Consider the following 18,341-nt stretch of genomic DNA (forward strand, 5'->3'; position numbering starts at 1 on the left):
GGGGCCTGATTATTTAAGACCTTGTATGTGAGGAGCAGGACAATAATGAATTACAGTCGTCCAGCCTGGAAGTAATAAATGCATGAACTAGTTTTTCAGCGTCACTCTGAGACAGGATATTTCTAATTTTAGAGATGTTGCACAAATGGAAGAAAGCAGTCTTACATATTTGTTTAATATGTGCGTTGAAGGACATGTCCTGGTCAAAAATGACTCCAAGGTTCCTCACAGCGTTACTGGAGGCCAAGGTAATGCCATGCAGAGTAAGAATCTGCTTAGATACCATATTTCTAAGATTTTCAGGGCCGAGTACAATAACCTCAGTTTTATCTGAATTAAGAAGCAGAAAGTTAGCGGCCATCCAGGTCTTTATGTCTTTAAGACATTCCTGCAGTTTAACTAATTGGTGTGTGTTATCTGGCTTCATGGACAGATAGAGCTGGGTGTCATCTGCATAGCAGTGAAAATTTATGCTACGTCTTCTAATGATGCTGCCTAAGGGAAGCATGTATAATGTAAACAGAATTGGTCCTAGCACTGAACCCTGTGGAACTCCATAATTAACCTCAGTGTGTGAAGAGGACTCTCCATTTACATGCACAAACTGGAGTCTATTAGATAGATATGATACAAACCACTGCAGCGCAGTACCTGTAATACCTACAGCATGTTCTAATCGCTCTAATAGGATATTATGGTCGACAGTATCGAACGCTGCACTGAGGTCTAGCAGGACAAGCACAGAGATGAGTCCACTGTCAAAGGCCATAAGAAGATCATTTGTAACCTTCACTAAAGCTGTTTCTGTGCTGTGCTGAGCTCTGAAACCTGACTGAAACTCTTCAAATAAGCCATTCCTCTGCAGATGATCTGTTAGCTGTTTGACAACTACTCTTTCAAGGATTTTTGATATGAAAGGAAGGTTGGAGATTGGCCTATAATTAGCTAAGACTGCTGGGTCTAGAGATGCTTTTTGAGTAAAAGTTTAACTACAGCCAGCTTGAAGGCCTGTGGTACATAGCCGATTATTAGAGATAGGTTGATCATATTTAAGATTGAAGCATTAATTAATGGCAGGACTTCTTTCACCCCTGACCAGAGGGGTTTACTATGAAGTCACATTGATGGATTTTTGTGTCAGGAAGTTGTCTATTTTTCTTTATTTCAAACATGTAAATAATCAGTAAGTCATCATGACGGTATCAAAGGAACATGTTCCAGTTTGAAGGTCGGTCTCTACCAAAGCAGACCTGTGATCATTTTAAGATTGTGACCTGTGGTCTGTATGTCATCTGTCCTTGTCCTGGTCCTCTAATTTACTACATGAACTGAACTACTGAACTGCACTGAAACAGGAAGATCACCCTGTTGGCTGTAATGTTAGGGTTTATAGAGCACATCACATCACATTCTGTACTGAGACTAAACATCTTTTAAACACTTATTTATTAAATCCATGCTATGCTTTACAGAGAGCGATAAATCTAAGTTTTTTAGAGCAAGGCTCCATGATGTAAATCAGCCTTAATACATGTAGTGTAGTGTTTCATGCCCACTTTGTGTTGTTTTGAGTTCGTCTATGGACATTTCACAAATCGCTACAGGCAGGACTATGTGAATAAGCACTCAACATGTTTGACATATATTTTTATAAGGATGCTTACAAACATGCACTATTCTTCTTAAATCCCAATAAATGTATCTTGCTAACGTTTAATGTTCTTCTTCTGTGGTGTTTGTGGTCTAAATGACATACATCACCCCTGAACCAGGATTTGAGGCTTATTGAGAAAACTTCAACTTCTCTATTTTATTAAGGTCGTACACATCTTGTTGGAGTATATCGCCATGGTTACTGAAGCTGCAGCGATAATATGATCTAGAGAGGTTAACGTTTGAGATTAGACATCAAGGGGTTCAAAACCACAAACTGGACTCAGATCTCTGGGAAAGAGTCTCACTCTTCCTGGGGGAGGGTCTGCAGGTTTAAGAGCATCTAAATTCTTTATCTGATGAGGATAAGGAAGAAATACACATTCTCAGAGAGAATTTATTTTTGATTTTTTTTCCCCCGATGGCTACAATTTTAAAGCATTTTTGTTGTTCATGAACATCAGGAAGAATTGCAGAATGTGAAACTGAAATTACTGCGTCCAGATGATCAGAAATCATTTGTGGGATTTCTTTACCTGGGTTATTGAGCATGCATCGAGTTTTCCTGTAATCCAATGTTTTTCATACAGTTTGGTGCATCCGAATCATTTGATGGTAATGAGGTAAATAATGAGCCGACATTTTCCTCATGACACCAGCGATAAGCTCTGAACCCTCATTTTACCTGAACACGCCAACTGCTGATTCAGGAAAAATGTCCACGTTACCTGGTGAAAGTCACACTTTGTAACATGCGGTGGAGACGACGCCAGCTGCAGATGTGTGCAGGTGGATAGCGAATGAGCAACAACTTCTAACTTTCCACAAGTACTCATTTATTTCAAATATCAAAAATAAAAGCGCCAGCTCTACCACACACGAGAGCACACTAGTCCGCGTACACAACGAAGAAGAATAAAAAAGAGGGTAACCTACCAGTCATGACACAAGAGACGCCACCATGCGGCGATACACTGCATTACAACACGCCACTGCTGAGTAAGTGTATTTGTAATGTTTTATCGTAAGTTTAATCAATAAACAAGTTCAGGGCGCTGAGAGTTTAGTTTGGAGATAAGAGGTATAATACATAATATTATACCTCTGGCATAATACATATGCCAGTGAAAGTAATAACCAGTTAACCTGGAAGACAGGACACTGTTGTTAGAATAGAATAGAATAGAATTCAACTTTATTGTCATTGCACATGCACAGGTACAGGGCAACGAAATGCAGTTTGCATCCATCCAGAAGTGCTTTAGTGATATAGATATATTACAATATATATTAGCAATAGTATAGATATGTAAGTATATTACAGAAATGGGTCTATTATGGTATGTTATAATGTACACGGTATGAAGTATGTTGTGAATATTCTATAACTAAGTATGTACAGGCTGTAGTGAGTACAAGCTATGTACAGGATATGAACAGGATATAAATATGAAAAACTATACAGAATATGAAATAAATAACTTTACAGAAATCTGAGATATACAGCTATACAGAAATGGGAACTATGCAAGTTGTAAACAGTTGTAGGGTTAAAAATTATCGAATGTACAGAATGATTATTTACACAGAGCTATACAGTAGTGCAGTTAAGATAAGTGAGGGTGTAGATAGTTTCTACAGAGGCTATATAAAGTGCTAGTGGTTGTGAGTGGTGGTTCAGTCCATGTTATTATTGTGTGTTTGAGGGTACAGTTGTCCATTGTGGGGGTGTGTATGTCCAGTCCATGAGTTTAACGTGGGTCAGATGTCAGGAGGCAGAGTTCAGGAGTCTGACAGCTGTGGGGAAGAAGCTGTTCCGGTACCTGGTGGTCTTAGTCCGGAGGCTCCTGTGGCGCCTCCCAAAGGGCAGGAGGGTGAAGAGTTGTTCACGTGAAACCGAAAGTAAACAGTATAGCTGGTGTTACTCCCTCCACTGTCTTTTATCGACGGCTCCAAATGAGATATAAATCCCCAAATATTAAGAGCAACAATGAGAAGTATTTGGATTTAACTGGTTGCTGTTTCTTGCAGGAGTTTGAAGATGCTGCTGTTGCTCCTGCTCCTCACGAGCGGTAAGAAACTCTTATATACTTTATGTAAACAATGTTTATCTTGCACTCAGACCGAAGTTTTATCGCACAGGTATATACACGCAGTGTGTGAAATTACCGATGTAATGATGGCTTTATTTGTAAGAGAGCGAGGGGTGGTGTGAGAAAGTCTGGACCGACTTTGTGTTGAAAGTTTGAGCCTGGGAGAGGCTAACTAGCCGTGCTAAGCTAGCTCGGTGACACAGGTCATGGCTGCAGATCTGAGATAAAAGGCTTTATTGACAGGTCCGATAATCCTTTATATCACAACATCATTCTCAGACAGGTGACAGGAACATGCAATGAAGTGGCCATCTATATCTGCTATTGTTACCAAAGTGTGACTGACTGGAATGTTAAAATCGAAAGCTTTTCTTTTTTTTGTTCAGAACTGTGAGGATTGTTTATTTCCTGTTTAATCTCGCAAACTACCACTGATGCGGAACTGATTCCCTCTGAAAAGTTTGATTTCACCGCAGCGTTTCACTAACTTCCCAGAAAATAAAACTAAGTTGTTTAAGTAAAAATCTTTTTCAAAGAAGCACCGTCAACGTGCATAGTTTAGCTGGGCAGGAAGTCAGAAACAGTAACAGTCTAAAACAAAACGACAACAAAAACCCAGTGCAGACTAAACTTCACTTAAAAGTATGTTGGAGAGTCGTGGACACACTTGCAGATTTGTGTCTGGGCTCTGTCAAAAAGTCAGATAATATAATATAGAATACAAATTAATGATTACTGAATTGATTACTGGTGAAAAGAGCAGAAAAGAGAGTTTGATTAACAATTTCATGGGGTTGTTTATGGTCTGCCTCCTGAAGTCAAACATAAACAGACAGTGACAGAAGATACTTGACCACATGAGTTATTTCGGTGTTACATACCAGTGATTTACAGTAAATACTACTTTGACACTGTTCCAAATGACACAGAACAAAAGTAATGCTCATAATAAAGGCTGCTATATAAGAACAGACATAAATAATGAAATCGGGATAAACTTTAAAATCTCTTTAAAGGCATCTTGATGCATTCTTAATCATCCAGGAAAGTAAATCTCCAAAAGTTGATTCTGTTCATCTGGACGTAGCGTTTTGTGGGAGAAACGTTTCGTCACTCATCCAAGTGACTTCTTCAGTCTCAGCCAGAGATGGGCAGTAACGCGTTACAAGTAACGCGTTACTGTAATCCGATTACTTTTTTCAAGTAACGAGTAAAGAAAGGGATTACTATTGCAAAAACGGTAATTAGATTACCTTTACTTTCCCGTAGGAACGCTGCGTTACTGTGTTACTAAAACCGTGATTTTTTTGCGAGAATGTCTCATGACAGTGACGTAAGCGAGTGCGACGGTCATGACAACAGCTGTGTGCAGATCAACAATGGATCACATATCGAGTACGGGAGAGAGTATGAGCGTGCAGCGTTTAAAGTGTGGAAGTACTGACCTTACTTTGAGTTTGATTCCATAAAAAGTGACAAAAACATTAGCGTCCATCGTGCGTGGGAAGAAAACATCTTTTTACAGCGAAAAACCCCCTAAACTTCCAAGCAAGCTCCGAGTAGCTACGACGTAATGGGAAATTCACAGAGAAACTGCCGTATCCTTCCACTGACCGCTGCGGCACACCTGCACCAGGGTAAACCTCCGCCTACCCAACTCCTGCTTTACAGGTGAAAATAGAGCAACAGGACCGCTGAGTCTTTGATTTTATTTATTTTCTGCTGTGTTTTACTTGCATCTATTTGAAAGACTGAGTGTAAACACAAAAAAAAATATTTTATGTGCTGGAATGTGCAGAAAATAGGTTTAAATATTAAACAAATTTCTTCCAGTCAGAGAATGTTGCATATAATTAAATTTTTGCTTGATGCATAAAGTTAAAAGATTAAAATTAATAAAACTATAAAAGTTTTAAAAAGAGACTTTTCCATTTGATTACATTTTGTATGATGGATTATGCAGAAAAAGTAGAATTGGGCTGAAAGATCTATCGCTTTATCACCTATTCAGGTTGTAAATCGTGTTTTTAAAAAGTAACTAAGTAACTAAGTAATTAATTACTTTTGAAAATAAGTAATCAGTAAAGTAACGGGATTACTTTTTGGGGGAAGTAATCAGTAATTAGTTACTGATTACTTTTTTCAAGTAACTTGACCAACACTGGTCTCAGCTGACTGCAGGTTTCCTCAATCTTATTTCCCCAACCAGTACATTTGCATAATGACTGAAACCAGCCCACTGAGGAACAATGGGCTGGGAGGTCAGTTTGTTAATCTTAATTATGCAAAATCTCATGACCAACAACCACTGACCAAAACCCACTGATCAAAGGCCATGAGTAGCATTCAGAGTTGGGGAATGGCTGCAATCACAGCATTGTAAGATGGCGAAAGATGTACCCTTAGGCCCCCTCCTTGATTCAGAGATGGTCTTTCCCTTTTCACGTAATTGGCCTCCTTGACTCTGCGCTCAAACCAGCGTTCCTCCCTGTCCAGGATGTGGACATCATCATCATTGAAAGAGTGTCCACTGGCCTGTAGGTGTAAATAGACTGCAGAGTCCTGGGCTAAACAAACAAACAAACAAACAAATAAGAAAAAACCCATTAATATTTCCAAAAATGTAGTGTTTGTTTTTTAAAATTTCAAATATTGTAGAACAAGACAAAACTGCAAACGTGAACGCATTTTTATTTTCTTCTCACTCTTAACTGAAGCTGCGAGTCCTAGTTCTGCCCTGGTCCTCCTCCATTAGGACATGCCTAGAAAAACCTCAGTTTGGAGGCATCCTTGTAAGATGCATGAACCAGCTCAGCTGCCATCTTTTGATACGGTAGTACTCTAAGCCTAAATCATAATATAAAATGAGTAACAGTAGGGTGGACATTAGGTAAGGCTGCACTTTTTGCAGCGATCTTGTTTAGAAAACTATTTCTGTATCAGTAATATGTTTTCTTTTTGTCTGTTAATAATCATGTGAAACTGCACATGATTATTTGCAGCTAACAGGTTGTTAATGCTATCCACCAAGTCTAAAAACAGCATGTTAATACTTGGAGATCCTGAAGACATGCTCATCCAACTGAGCTAAACCTGCGCCCGAACTTGTTACCTGATAACTGATTACCACCTATTTAAACGTTAACTGTAACGGAATAGAGTTTCTCATATTGTGTATTTTAAATGTGTCAAGCCAGTACATGTATTCCATTACTCCCCAACACTGACTACATCTCTGCCTGTTGGAATATTTTTAGTTGATCATTTAAAGCTATTTCTGCTCCTAGTGGTCCATTTTTGCAGCTGGGACCTAACCCAAATTCTTCCTTAGGAGTGTTTTGGGAGAATGTGTTCATCCATTCAGGACAGAAAAGGACACTTGGATAATCTGTGCTGAGGAGCATTAAACTGTTCTTGATACATCGAGAGGTCCTTCAGACACAGCAGCCTTTTCACTCTATTTAAATATGTAAAGATTAACATTCTTTGTAAAATGTTCCCTAAAGATAATGTTACTTGTCATCTATTATTTCAACACTAAACCAAACCCAAACATTCCTTTGATTTCTGTTTTTGTGTCTTCACAGTTTCCCAGCATGCTCTGGCTGTGGTGGTGGAGGTATATGAGGGGGAGAATTCTGTCCTCTTGCCCTATGTTTACAAAGGTTCTATACCCGAGGACAATCCCACAGTGATGTGGACTTGCAGTGACCTCAATCCCAAATCTGTCCACCTACAAGGAAAAGGAGGAGACGATCTTAAAGGGCAAAACCAGCGCTACACTGGGCGCACATCAATGAGTCGTTATGCACTAAACACAAAAGACTTCAGTCTCACTCTGAGGAAACCCAAACTGACTGACAGCGGTATTTACACCTGTTCCATCAGTGCTGGAGGAGAAGAACATAGACTGAGTGACATCCAGCTGCACGTCAAAGGTCAAATCTGCTGTTATGAAAGAGTAAAAGTCAGTACAGTAGATAAAGCTCAAATAGTCCCAAAAGCAAGGCAAGGCAAGGCAAGTTTATTTGTATAGCACAATTCAACAACAAGGTGATTCAAAGTGCTTTAAGCAAGAAGAAAAGCCACGTTTTTTCTGAATAGTTCTGAAAGTCTTGATTAACCTAACAGAAAGATTTACAATGGACCTAACCTTAAGATGAAACAACAAAACATGAGCAAGAAAGTGAACTCAAATAAGATCTTATTGATACAGCCTCTGTGGTATATGGCATTACATTCTTTTAGGTCTGCAGAGTTGTCTTCTCTTCTCAGGGAGACAAATCTCAGTAGACTTTTTACATATTGTCCATGAGGAAAAATTCAAGATTTCTTTTAAAACACTGAAACATTCATTATGATCCCTCAATTGTCTGTAGCTGTAGCATCAGTTCATAAATTCTAGTTTAGTTATCACTCAAAGCAAAGAGTAGTGATCCTCATTTTTAAAACAGAGGTCAGAAATGCAGAAACTTGTCATTTGCCATGAGTGTGACTGCTATTGGTCCTGTATTTGATATTGTGGTTTCTTGTCCTTTCAGATCACCCCATGGAGGTGAAGGTGGAGGAAGGCTCAGCGTCTGTCATCCTGCCCTGCAAAACTGAACCTGACCTGCCTGAGGACACCAGAGTGGAGTGGACTCGCTCTGACCCAGAACTCGTGATAGTTCAGGAGTATTCAAACAAAGGTGGCAAACCTATGAAACAGGACAAGTTTTACAGAGACCGAATGGAAATGAATGAAGACCTGCTGAAAACTGGAGACTTCAGTCTGACCCTGAAACAGCCCACAGAGAGAGACAGTGGGAGATACATCTGCACCATCTACAGGGACAAAGACATCCTGAGACAGAAAGTAGAGCTGCACTATGTCAGAGGTCAGAGCTGGTGGACAGTGGCTCAGATTAACTTCAGAATTCAAAGGTCATAATTTATTTATGCATTTATTTTTTGTTTCTCCACAGAAAAACTTCCACTTTGGGCCACAGCTGTCGTAGTTCTTCCTGTTCTGGTGTTTTTTGTGGGTCTCATATATAGTGTAAAACCCTATTTCATGTCAGGTGAGTCTCTCGTGCCAGACACACTAATGGTTAACAAGTGTCCCCTGGTGGCTCCTTAACGGTCACTCAAAAGTCCAGAGGCTGAAACAATTCCTGTCCTTCAGCTTTCTTTAAAACTCTGAAAACTTGCTGCTGCTGTTTGTACAGTTCATGTTGTTTGTTGTCCTGTCAGACTGTCAGGTGGAGGTGAAGTCAGGGGTGGAGTCTGTAAAGCTGCCTTTCAAAACCAAAACAAAAAAAATACCTGAAGATGCTAAAGTGGAATGGAAGGACAGATACAACAACAAAGTCCATGTGCACCAGAATGGTCGTGATAGGATTGAAGACCAAAGCCCAGCATACAGGGAGCGAACAGAGATGAAGCGCAACCCGCTAAAAACTGGAGACCTCAGTCTCATCCTGAAATACCCCACAAACAAGGACAGAGGCACCTACACCTGCACCGTCTACAACAAGGAGGGAGAAAAAATCCTGAATGACACACACGTGGAGCTTAAAGTCAGAGGTCAGTGTGTACTTAGTTTTCACTTGTATTTCATATAATATTAACTTGTGACCATTCACTGATGATAATGGGAAAATGTTGTGCTTCTGCAGGAATCTTTATATTGAGACCAAGTCGTGCCATCAAACTGCCTTTGTTCACTTTGACTCTCAGTTAAATGTGGCACTTTGTGTCTGTGCCAGATCTTTTTCGCTGAATGAATATACTGAGGCTATACACGTTAATTAATTACCTAGATTAGATTACTTTGTCTTCATTTGGCTGCTCATTTTAAAGGTTGCCACAGCAGGTTATCTTCCTACATCTCCCCCTCTTCCAGCATCCACCCCTAACAGTCTTGCTGTCACCTTTGATATTGATCTCCACCCAATCCACCCCGCCTGCATTCTCCTTTATCACCTCCCTTTGCACTGTCCATTCCTTTCAAGGGCTGACTCCAGGTAGTTAAACTCATCTACTTGCACTACTTCTGCTACTTCCATGTTCACCTTTCCACCTGTCTGCCTCTCATGCATGCACTTGTATTCTGCTATGCTTCTACTGACACTGCACATCACCCTTGTTTGTGAAAATCATCTCTCTCTAAAGTTAGAGGATACTTGTTAAACAACAGGAAGTGTTAGAAAGACTGGTGTGAGCCTGCTTGTTGCTGCAGATCTTCTGAAACCTGGGGGTGGAGTTTTAAGACTGTCACTCTGATTTTCAATGTCCAACTTTGTTCTATATTTTTTTTTATTGATTGAAGCCACAGCAGAAAAGACATAAGTAGGATGTGATAAAAGAAGTATCACCAGCCTCACTTGCCCAGGAGTGTGTAATCTTTCTCCACTCCAATCCAAAATGCAGAAAGCTTCTGCTGTAATCTATCTGCAACTGGTGAGGAAGAAAAACCTGCTGCTGCCTGTACAGCTCATGTTGTGCTTTGTTGTCCTCTCAGTCCCCCAGGTGGAGGTGGATTCAGGGGTGGAGTCTGTCCAGCTGATCTGCAAAATCAGAGTTCGTCTGATAAAAAAAGACCTTATAGTGGAGTGGACGGAGAACAACAAGAAGGTCCATGTGTATCAGAACGGCTTTGAACAGCCTGAAGAACAGCACCAGGATTACAGAGACCGGACAGAGATGAATAAAGACCTGCTGAAAACTGGAGACCTCAGTCTGACCCTGAAACAGCCCACAGACTGGGACACAAACACCTACACCTGCACCGTTTACAGCAGGGAGGGAAACATCCTGCTGATGAAACAAGTGGAGCTTAAAGTCAGAGGTCAGAGCGTACATAGTTTTGCCTTGGATTTGATATCATACTCATTTTTGACCTTTGTAAACAATTTTTTTAAATTTTTTAACTAGAAATGCAGCAATGAGAGTTATTGCAATACAACAACTAAAAATAATGGGTCAGTTACTGATGATACTAAAAACATTTTATCCGACCGTTTTGGAAAGCCATATTAAAGCCATATTAAAGCCATATTAAAGCCATATAAAGCCATATAAAGCCATATTAAAGCCATATTAAAGCCATATAAAGCGATGGCTGTTGAATAACCTTTTGCTTCGGTGCACCCAGATTTTTCAACCACATCAATTAACACCGCATTTTCACATTTGCACTTTTTCAGGGGGAAATTGCCATCCATACAGACAATATTGATTTGTAAATGATTAACTAACAATCTTGTCAACACAAAGTTCTTTATTTGAAGAACATTTCTACAAGAAAGATAAGTTACTGAAAAAGTGGTTGTGCTTAAAGTGCTTTGGCAATATTGTTGACAATGATAAACTTAATCATCGTCTGACGCTTAAAGGCAGTGGGAAGAGGGGACACTTGGGCCTTTATCACAGCATTCTGGATACACTGTGTATCGTATTAGCAGCAGTCACAAATGCAGTATTGCCGGCCATGGTCTTTCCACACTCACCATAGTAAATGCAGTGCATCATGTTGCCAGCTTTATAACAGATAACCGCCTTAAAAATATTCTGCAGAAGAACAAAGACTGAAGAAAAACATGAATCAACATATGAACATTACCTGATGCTGCTTTTAGCCTTTAGACTTTAGACTTTTAGCCCCGATGGCACAAACATGCCAGAAAGCTCTGTGTTTGTCTTTGTGTAGAATCTGTTTACCTGCTCTCATTTACTGTTTTAGCTATTTTGGTGGTTGTTGAAATAGTTTTGTGAGCTCCTGGAGCTTCTGGCAAAATTAATTTACATTGAAAAAAATGAATTCAGGATTTAATGAATTAATATTGCTTTATTCAAGCTAAAATAATTTTAAATCAATTATTGAAACCCAGCTTACTACTCACCTCTGTCTATCCGCCTGCACTTTCAAACATGTAGGCTGACAGGACTATCTGAACCACGACCAATCAGAGAGGTCCCACCCCTGACTACCTTTGATTGGTTTAGACCACGATATGGGCATAATGTGTGTTTGTTGTTGACCACATGGAGATTTTTCAGAGTTGCTGAGACTTTAAAAAAAACTTTTTTTCTTTTCCTTTTTTTTTTTTTTACTCAAAAGGCTGGTCGACCTACGATTTTCTTTTAGTTGCACCACTGAGAAATTAAGTCGCATATGTGAACAAATTGATCACACTCTAGAGCCCTGAAAGGGAATGGGTTTTTTGTGTGTAGCTCAGTCTATTTCAGATTTCCATTACACCAGCTTAGTCTTCATGCTTCAGGTGAGTTTGGGAGAGGTCAGTTCTTGGCAGTCTGAGGCCTGCTTTAGTCCCTGATCTGAAGACTGCATCCCTAATTCTTAGATGTTTTTAAAACCTGATATATTGTGATTCATATATTCAAATGTTTTAAGTTGGAGTTGATTATATTCAGCAATCGTCTGAGTGATGCAGCTATTTTCTCCAGATCACTTATTTTAATTGTGTGCTTTAAGTGTGGATACGTGTCACCTTGTTTATAGTCCAGTTCATGTTGCTCACTGGTATTTTTCCACATCTTCCAGTGTTACATTTAGCTTAGTTTTAGTTTGCAGTGCTTTGAATTTTACCCAGTTTCTTGAGGCTTTCTTGGCTATGCCAACATTGCATTTGTTACATATATATTCATGAAGACATGAGATCCATTTAGCTTCCTGTTTACAAACCTTAAGATCACTGCTGGGTTCTTGTTGGTGTTGGTGAAACAATGACATTGTTTGTCCTGGTGCGTTGTTCCAAGTCTGCAATCCTGCTCTCCAGGTACGCTATCTGCTTCTTCTTCCTCACATTTTTAATACAGAGCAACTTTAACTTAACAAAGTCCAATATACTTTTCTATTACATCCCAACAGCAGATATAAAAAAGACTTTTTCTGAAAGACTATTGTCAGCTTCCTCATCTGTGTCCTCGTAGGCCCAACGTTATCTGGTGAACAAGCTCAGTTAGCTGTGAACTTGTCAGCTTAAAATTGATTTTAGTTTGAATATCACAATATCGATTCAGTAAAATCCAGGATTGGTTTTTAAATATGAATGTATTTTACCAGAAACGCCAGAATCTCAGCTTAAAGCTCACACTGCTGTTTTAGCTGTTTGGTGGTTTCACAAACCACCAAACAGCTAAAACAGCAAATGAGAGCAGGTAAGCGGATTCCATACAAACAAGTAAACACAAAGTGCAGACGGCACATACATGGACACACTGTCTGTGCTTAAAGATGACAAATTATACTATTTCTGACTGTTTGAGTCAAAATTGAATTGAAACGAACCAGAATCAAATCGATTATAGAAATCAGTGATGATACCCAGCCCTACTGCCGACTAGCCAGCTTCTTGGCTAGTCGGCAGCTACTCTGCTACTGTTCTGCTACTCTGAGTCCAATATCCAGTATCAGAGTCATAATCCAGACAGGGTCATACCAGAGGTTTTGGACACTTGATTATTTTTCAGATTGAAAATCAATCTCAAAAAAATTGCTTGCATTTTATCACCTTGCATTGTCTATTGTTTTGTTATATTGAGTGGTTTTCACTTTGACAATTTTGCACTTACTTGGGCTAAGAGAAACATTTCATCCCATAAAGGGAAATTGAACTTGAAAGTCTAAATATGTTTAACTTCTTTCATAGGACACCCTTCATGGAACAAGTTCTTGATTCTCTTTCGAAGACAGCAAGTAAAGCTTTGAGTCTGGACATGTGACAATAACACTTCTTTTAGCAAATGGTCATCTCTGCCACTGACTGGACAGAGAAGAAATGCAGCACTGTCTTTGTTCAGTGGAGAAGTCGGACATATTTCAGACTGGAACTAGTCAAACAACTCATGTTGTGCTTTGTTGTCCTCTCAGTCCACCAGGTGGTGGCTGATTCAAAGGCGGAGTCTGCCAAGCTGCCCTTCAAAACCAGAGTTAACCTGTCTGAAGAGGATAAAGTGGAGTGGAAGGACAGAAACATCAGGAAGGTCCATGTATATCCAGAAGTGTCTGACCAGCCTGAAGAACAGGACCAGTTTTTCAGAGACCGAACGAAGATGAATGAAGACCTGCTGAAAACTGGAGACCTCAGTCTGACCCTGAAATACCCCACAGACTGGGACACAAACGCCTACACCTGCACCGTCTACAGCAGGGAGGGAAACATCCTGCTGATGAAACAAGTGGAACTTAAAGTCAGAGGTCAGTGCTGCAGTGTGTGTGTGTGTGTGTGTGTGTGTTAGGGACTGTGGGGAATCTTTGTGCATTAGTTATTTGATACGATGTCTTGCACTATCCTACTGTATATTACTGTATACTACTATTCTTATTGTATATATTGTATATCTTATTCATCTGTTCCTCTGTCTCTCCTGCTGCTTTGAGCATGTACATGACCAAAGAATTCCCCTCGGGATAAATAAAGTTATTCTTTCTTGTAGAACTGCGGTTTTAAGCAATGTGGTTGAAAAATTTGGGTGCACCTAACTTTTGTGCTGGTGCACCTAAGAAAAAAAGTTAGGCACACCAGTGCAACCATGGCAAAAAGTTAATCTAGAGCCCTGTATAAAATATTTGATCAGATGATAATGGTAGAATGTATGTATATATTTATTTATTAAAATAGTTTATTGTAGAATGGAAGTTCAGAAATTAAAAGATAAGATAAGATAACCTTTATTAGTCCCACACGTGGGAAATTTGTTTTGTCACAGCAGGAAGTGGACAGTGCAAAAGTTATGAGGCAAAAATTAGAATACAATAAGAATAAATACAGTACACAACTGTACAGAATAAAATAAAATACTATATACAGTAGAATAAAATAAAATAAATATACAATAAGATAAAAATAGAATACAAATACTATATACAACTGAGTAAAAATACAACGATGACAGAAAAGATTATTGCACTTAGTATTATTGCACATGTGTGGATATGTGTGTTTGTTCAGTTAAAGTCTTTATTATGGAGTCTGACAGCAGTGGGGAGGAAAGACCTGCGAAATCTCTCCGTCCCACACCGTGGGTGCCGCAGTCTCCCACTGAAGGAGCTGCTCAGTGCTGTCACAGTCTGCTGCATGGGGTGGGAGATGTTGTCCAACAGTGATGACAGCTTAGCCGCCGTTCTCCTGTCACTCACCACCTCCACTGGGTCCAGAGGGCATCCTAGAACAGAGCTGGCCCTTCGGATCACCCTGTTCAGTCTCTTCCTGTCCCCAGCAGAGATGCTGCCGCCCCAGCAGACCACGCCATAAAAGATAGCAGAAGCCACAACAGAGTCATAGAAGGTCTTCAGGAGTGGGCCCTCCACTCCAAACGACCTGAGTCTCCGCAGCAGGTACAGCCTGCTCTGCCCTTTCCTGTAGAGGGCGTCTGAGTTATGAGTCCAGTCCAGTCTATTGTTCAGATGAACACCAAGGTACCTGTAGCTGTCCACAGCCTCAATGTCCATACCTTGGATGTTCAGTGGTTGCAGTGGAGAATGCTTGTGCCTGCGGAAGTCTACCACCAGTTCCTTGGTTTTACTGGCGTTGATCTGGAGGTAGTTCAGCTGGCACCAGTCCACAAAGTCTTGGGTCAGACCTCTGTACTCCTTGTCGTCCCCATCAGTGATGAGGCCGACTATTGCAGAGTCATCAGAGAACTTCTGCAGGAAGCACTGGGTGGAATTGTGGGAGAAGTCTGCAGTGTAGATGGTGAAGAGGAACGGAGCCAGAACCGTTCCCTGTGGGGCCCCCGTACTGCAGACGACCCTGTCCGACACACAGCCCTGAGTCCTCACATACTGTGGTCGGTCGGTGAGGTAGTCCAGGATCCAGGTAGTGAGGTGATGGTCCACTCCAGAGTTCTCCAGCTTGTCCTTCAGAACTGAGGGAAGAATGATGTTGAAGGCACTGGAGAAATCAAAGAACATGATTCTCACAGTGCTTCCAGCGGTCTCCAGGTGAGCGAGGGAACGATGTAGGAGGTGAATGACGGCATCATCCGCTCCAATGCCAGGCTGGTAGGCAAACTGAAGTGGGTCCAGTGATGAGCTTATTAGGTGCCGAAGCTGAGCCAGGACCAACCGCTCCAGGGTCTTCATCAGGTGGGATGTCAGAGCCACCGGCCTGTAGCTGTTGAGGTCCTTGGGGCGTGAAGTCTTTGGCACTGGTACAACACAGGAGGTTTTCCAGAGCTGTGGGACTCTTCCCAACCTCAGGCTCAGGTTGAAGAGGTGCTCCATCACCCCACACAGTTGGTCCGCGCAGGACCTGACGACCCTCGAGCTGATGCCATCTGGGCCCGCTGCCTTCTTGCCATTAATCCTCCTCAGTTCCCTCCTAACCTGGGTGGTTGAGAGAGACAGGCTGGAGCCTTGTGTTGAGTGTGTATTGGATGCTGCAGTTGGGGGTGGGGGGGAGTGAGCAGGGTGAATAGAGGAGGTGTGAAGTGTCTGAGGTGGAACAGAAAACTCACCTAACAGTAAAATAATGGTTTAGTCCTTAACAGCTAGAGTATTTAAGGCTGCCAGTTGTCATTAGACAGGAGAGTGATTGTGCTGTGAGAAAGCTTAATCTGCCAGTGATTGTCATGGCCTTAAAGCTATATGGGCAAATAAACACTTCTTGCTTACACCATACTGTGTCTCAGTCTTCCTTTCTGTAAATCCAGCCAAAAAAGGCAACCCTTGGCTGTGAGCCAAGACCAGCTGTGACAGGAGAGTTTACTCTGATGCACATAGACCAAAGATATAAGTTAAAAGAAACCACAGCACCATCAGACTCTGATCATCTCCAATTGCTCTAAAACTCTTTAAAGATTTCTGTCCTCTGCTCTGATCTGCTTCTATCCTTTACCTTCCTCTATAACTCTGAAAACAAACCTGCTGCTGTCTGTACAGCTCATGTTGTGTTTGTTGTCCTCTCAGTCTGTGAGGTGAAGCTGAAGATGGCGGCGGAGTCTGTCCGGCTGCCCTTCAAAACCACAGAAAACCTGCCTGAAGATGCTAAAGTGGAGTGGAAGGACAGATACAACAGGAAGGTTCATGTGTATCATAATGCATCTGACCAGCATGAAGAACAGGATGAGGATTATAGAGATAAAACAGAGATGGATGAATGCCCGCTGAAAACTGGAGACCTCAGTCTGACTCTGAAAAACCCCACAGAGGGAAACACTGGGAGATACACATGTTACATCCGGAGAAAGGAAGACATAATCAGATTGAAAACAGTGATGTTAACAGGAAAAGTAAAAGGGGGGTTGCATGCTCCCTCTAGGTGTGATCTTTCAGAAATACAATATCGCTTTTCATAGTTATGCTGATGATATACAGATCTACTTTGAACTAACTGATGATCTCTGTCTCTGCACTGTTTGTGTGAGGTCAAATAATGGCTCTTAGGAAACTCTCTTAAATGATAAGAAAACGGAAATCGTGGTATTTGATAGTAATATCCCTCACGGCCAACTTCATGATGCCCTTGGTTCCCTTGCCAGTTCCATCTCTGACACTGTTAGCAATTTGGGTGTGTTGCTGGATAGCTCTTAAATTTGATAAACAAGTGTCTGCTGTAGATAGATCTAGCTTCTACCAACTGTGGCTAGGCATGCCCTCTGACTGGAACTGGGAGGTTTGCCTCTATTATCCCTGTTCTTGCTGATCTGCACTGCACCCATTAAATACCGTATCCAATTTAAAATACTGCTGCTTACTTTTAAAATGATCAACAACACAGCGCCAAGCTACCTTATTGAATTCCTTAGATTGTACATCCTTGTTAGAGCACTAAGATCAAATGGTGCAAAATCTAGAGGTGACTGTGCGTTTGCCTTGGCTGCACCTGATGTGTAGACTTATTCTGTTTCTCTTTTATACATTTCTTTTATGGCTTTGTGCTTTTACCATGTTTTTATTTGATATGCATTTCATTGCTACTTAGGTAACTGTTTGTACAGTCATTTGTATAAAGAGTAAACAGGACTGGTGAACTAGCGCAGCAGTTTTTCTGGACCTTTGCTGCCCTATTATGTTGTTTTTTTTCTGAATCTTTGGTTTTTATTCAGCCTTTTCTCTATTTTTTTTCCAATGAGTCTTAGCTGCACACAGCCTTTGAAACACATTTAACACGAAACCACCGAAGACTTACATTAAAGTCTCATTGTTTCTGTACCTATTTTTGTGTATTCTCATTTGTTTGGCTCCCTGAGTGTCAATTCCTGCTTCTGTCTCATCTTCCTCTGTTCCCTTGTCTTTCACTGTTAGGGTGATATTCTGCCAAGTGTGAAGTTGATGAGCTTCACAGTTACAACAGGTTAACATGTCTGAATAACATGATGAAAGTACAAGCATGAACATTTTAAACATGTTTTTTATATTTATTTATATTTCAATAATATGTTTTAATCCAGCACTTTAAGGTCGCGCCCAATTATATCAGTCTCAGACTAAAGTCTGTGCTAATCGACACCATTGCAAAATGTTCATTTTCAGAGGTGGGCTTTCTGCATCATTATCCTGTTGCATAATCTGAGTGAGCTAAAGAGCATGAACTGATAGCTTCATATACTGTATTACTGTGTCATACAGTAACAAACGGCGCCTTAAAC

General features: G+C 40.7%; 1 protein-coding gene across 2 annotated transcripts; it reads left to right on the forward strand.

Annotated features, from left to right (window-relative positions):
• Positions 1-3,477: 3,477 nt before the first annotated feature.
• LOC147333813 (uncharacterized) lies at positions 3,478-17,932 on the forward strand. Of its 2 annotated transcripts, XM_086270389.1 has the most exons (9): positions 3,478-3,555; positions 3,685-3,725; positions 7,334-7,684; positions 8,288-8,623; positions 8,711-8,806; positions 8,979-9,311; positions 10,249-10,575; positions 13,621-13,947; positions 16,660-17,932. In XM_086270389.1, the coding sequence occupies exons 2-9, from the start codon at positions 3,695-3,697 to the stop codon at positions 17,046-17,048; spliced, it is 2,190 nt and encodes a 729-aa protein (XP_086126515.1). In that variant the 5' UTR covers positions 3,478-3,555; positions 3,685-3,694; the 3' UTR covers positions 17,049-17,932. The 2 variants fall into 2 exon arrangements, with proteins under 2 accessions (XP_086126515.1, XP_086126507.1); XM_086270381.1 differs by having other exon boundaries at positions 3,529-3,725.
• The last annotated feature ends 409 nt before the right edge of the window (positions 17,933-18,341 follow it).

Source organism: Aulonocara sp. 'chitande type north' Nkhata Bay, linkage group LG3, assembly GCF_057382095.1.
Source record: "Aulonocara sp. 'chitande type north' Nkhata Bay isolate Kocher_YH1m ecotype deep benthic linkage group LG3, A_spYH_male_GT1.1, whole genome shotgun sequence".
Classification (NCBI taxonomy): domain Eukaryota; kingdom Metazoa; phylum Chordata; class Actinopteri; order Cichliformes; family Cichlidae; genus Aulonocara; species Aulonocara sp. 'chitande type north' Nkhata Bay.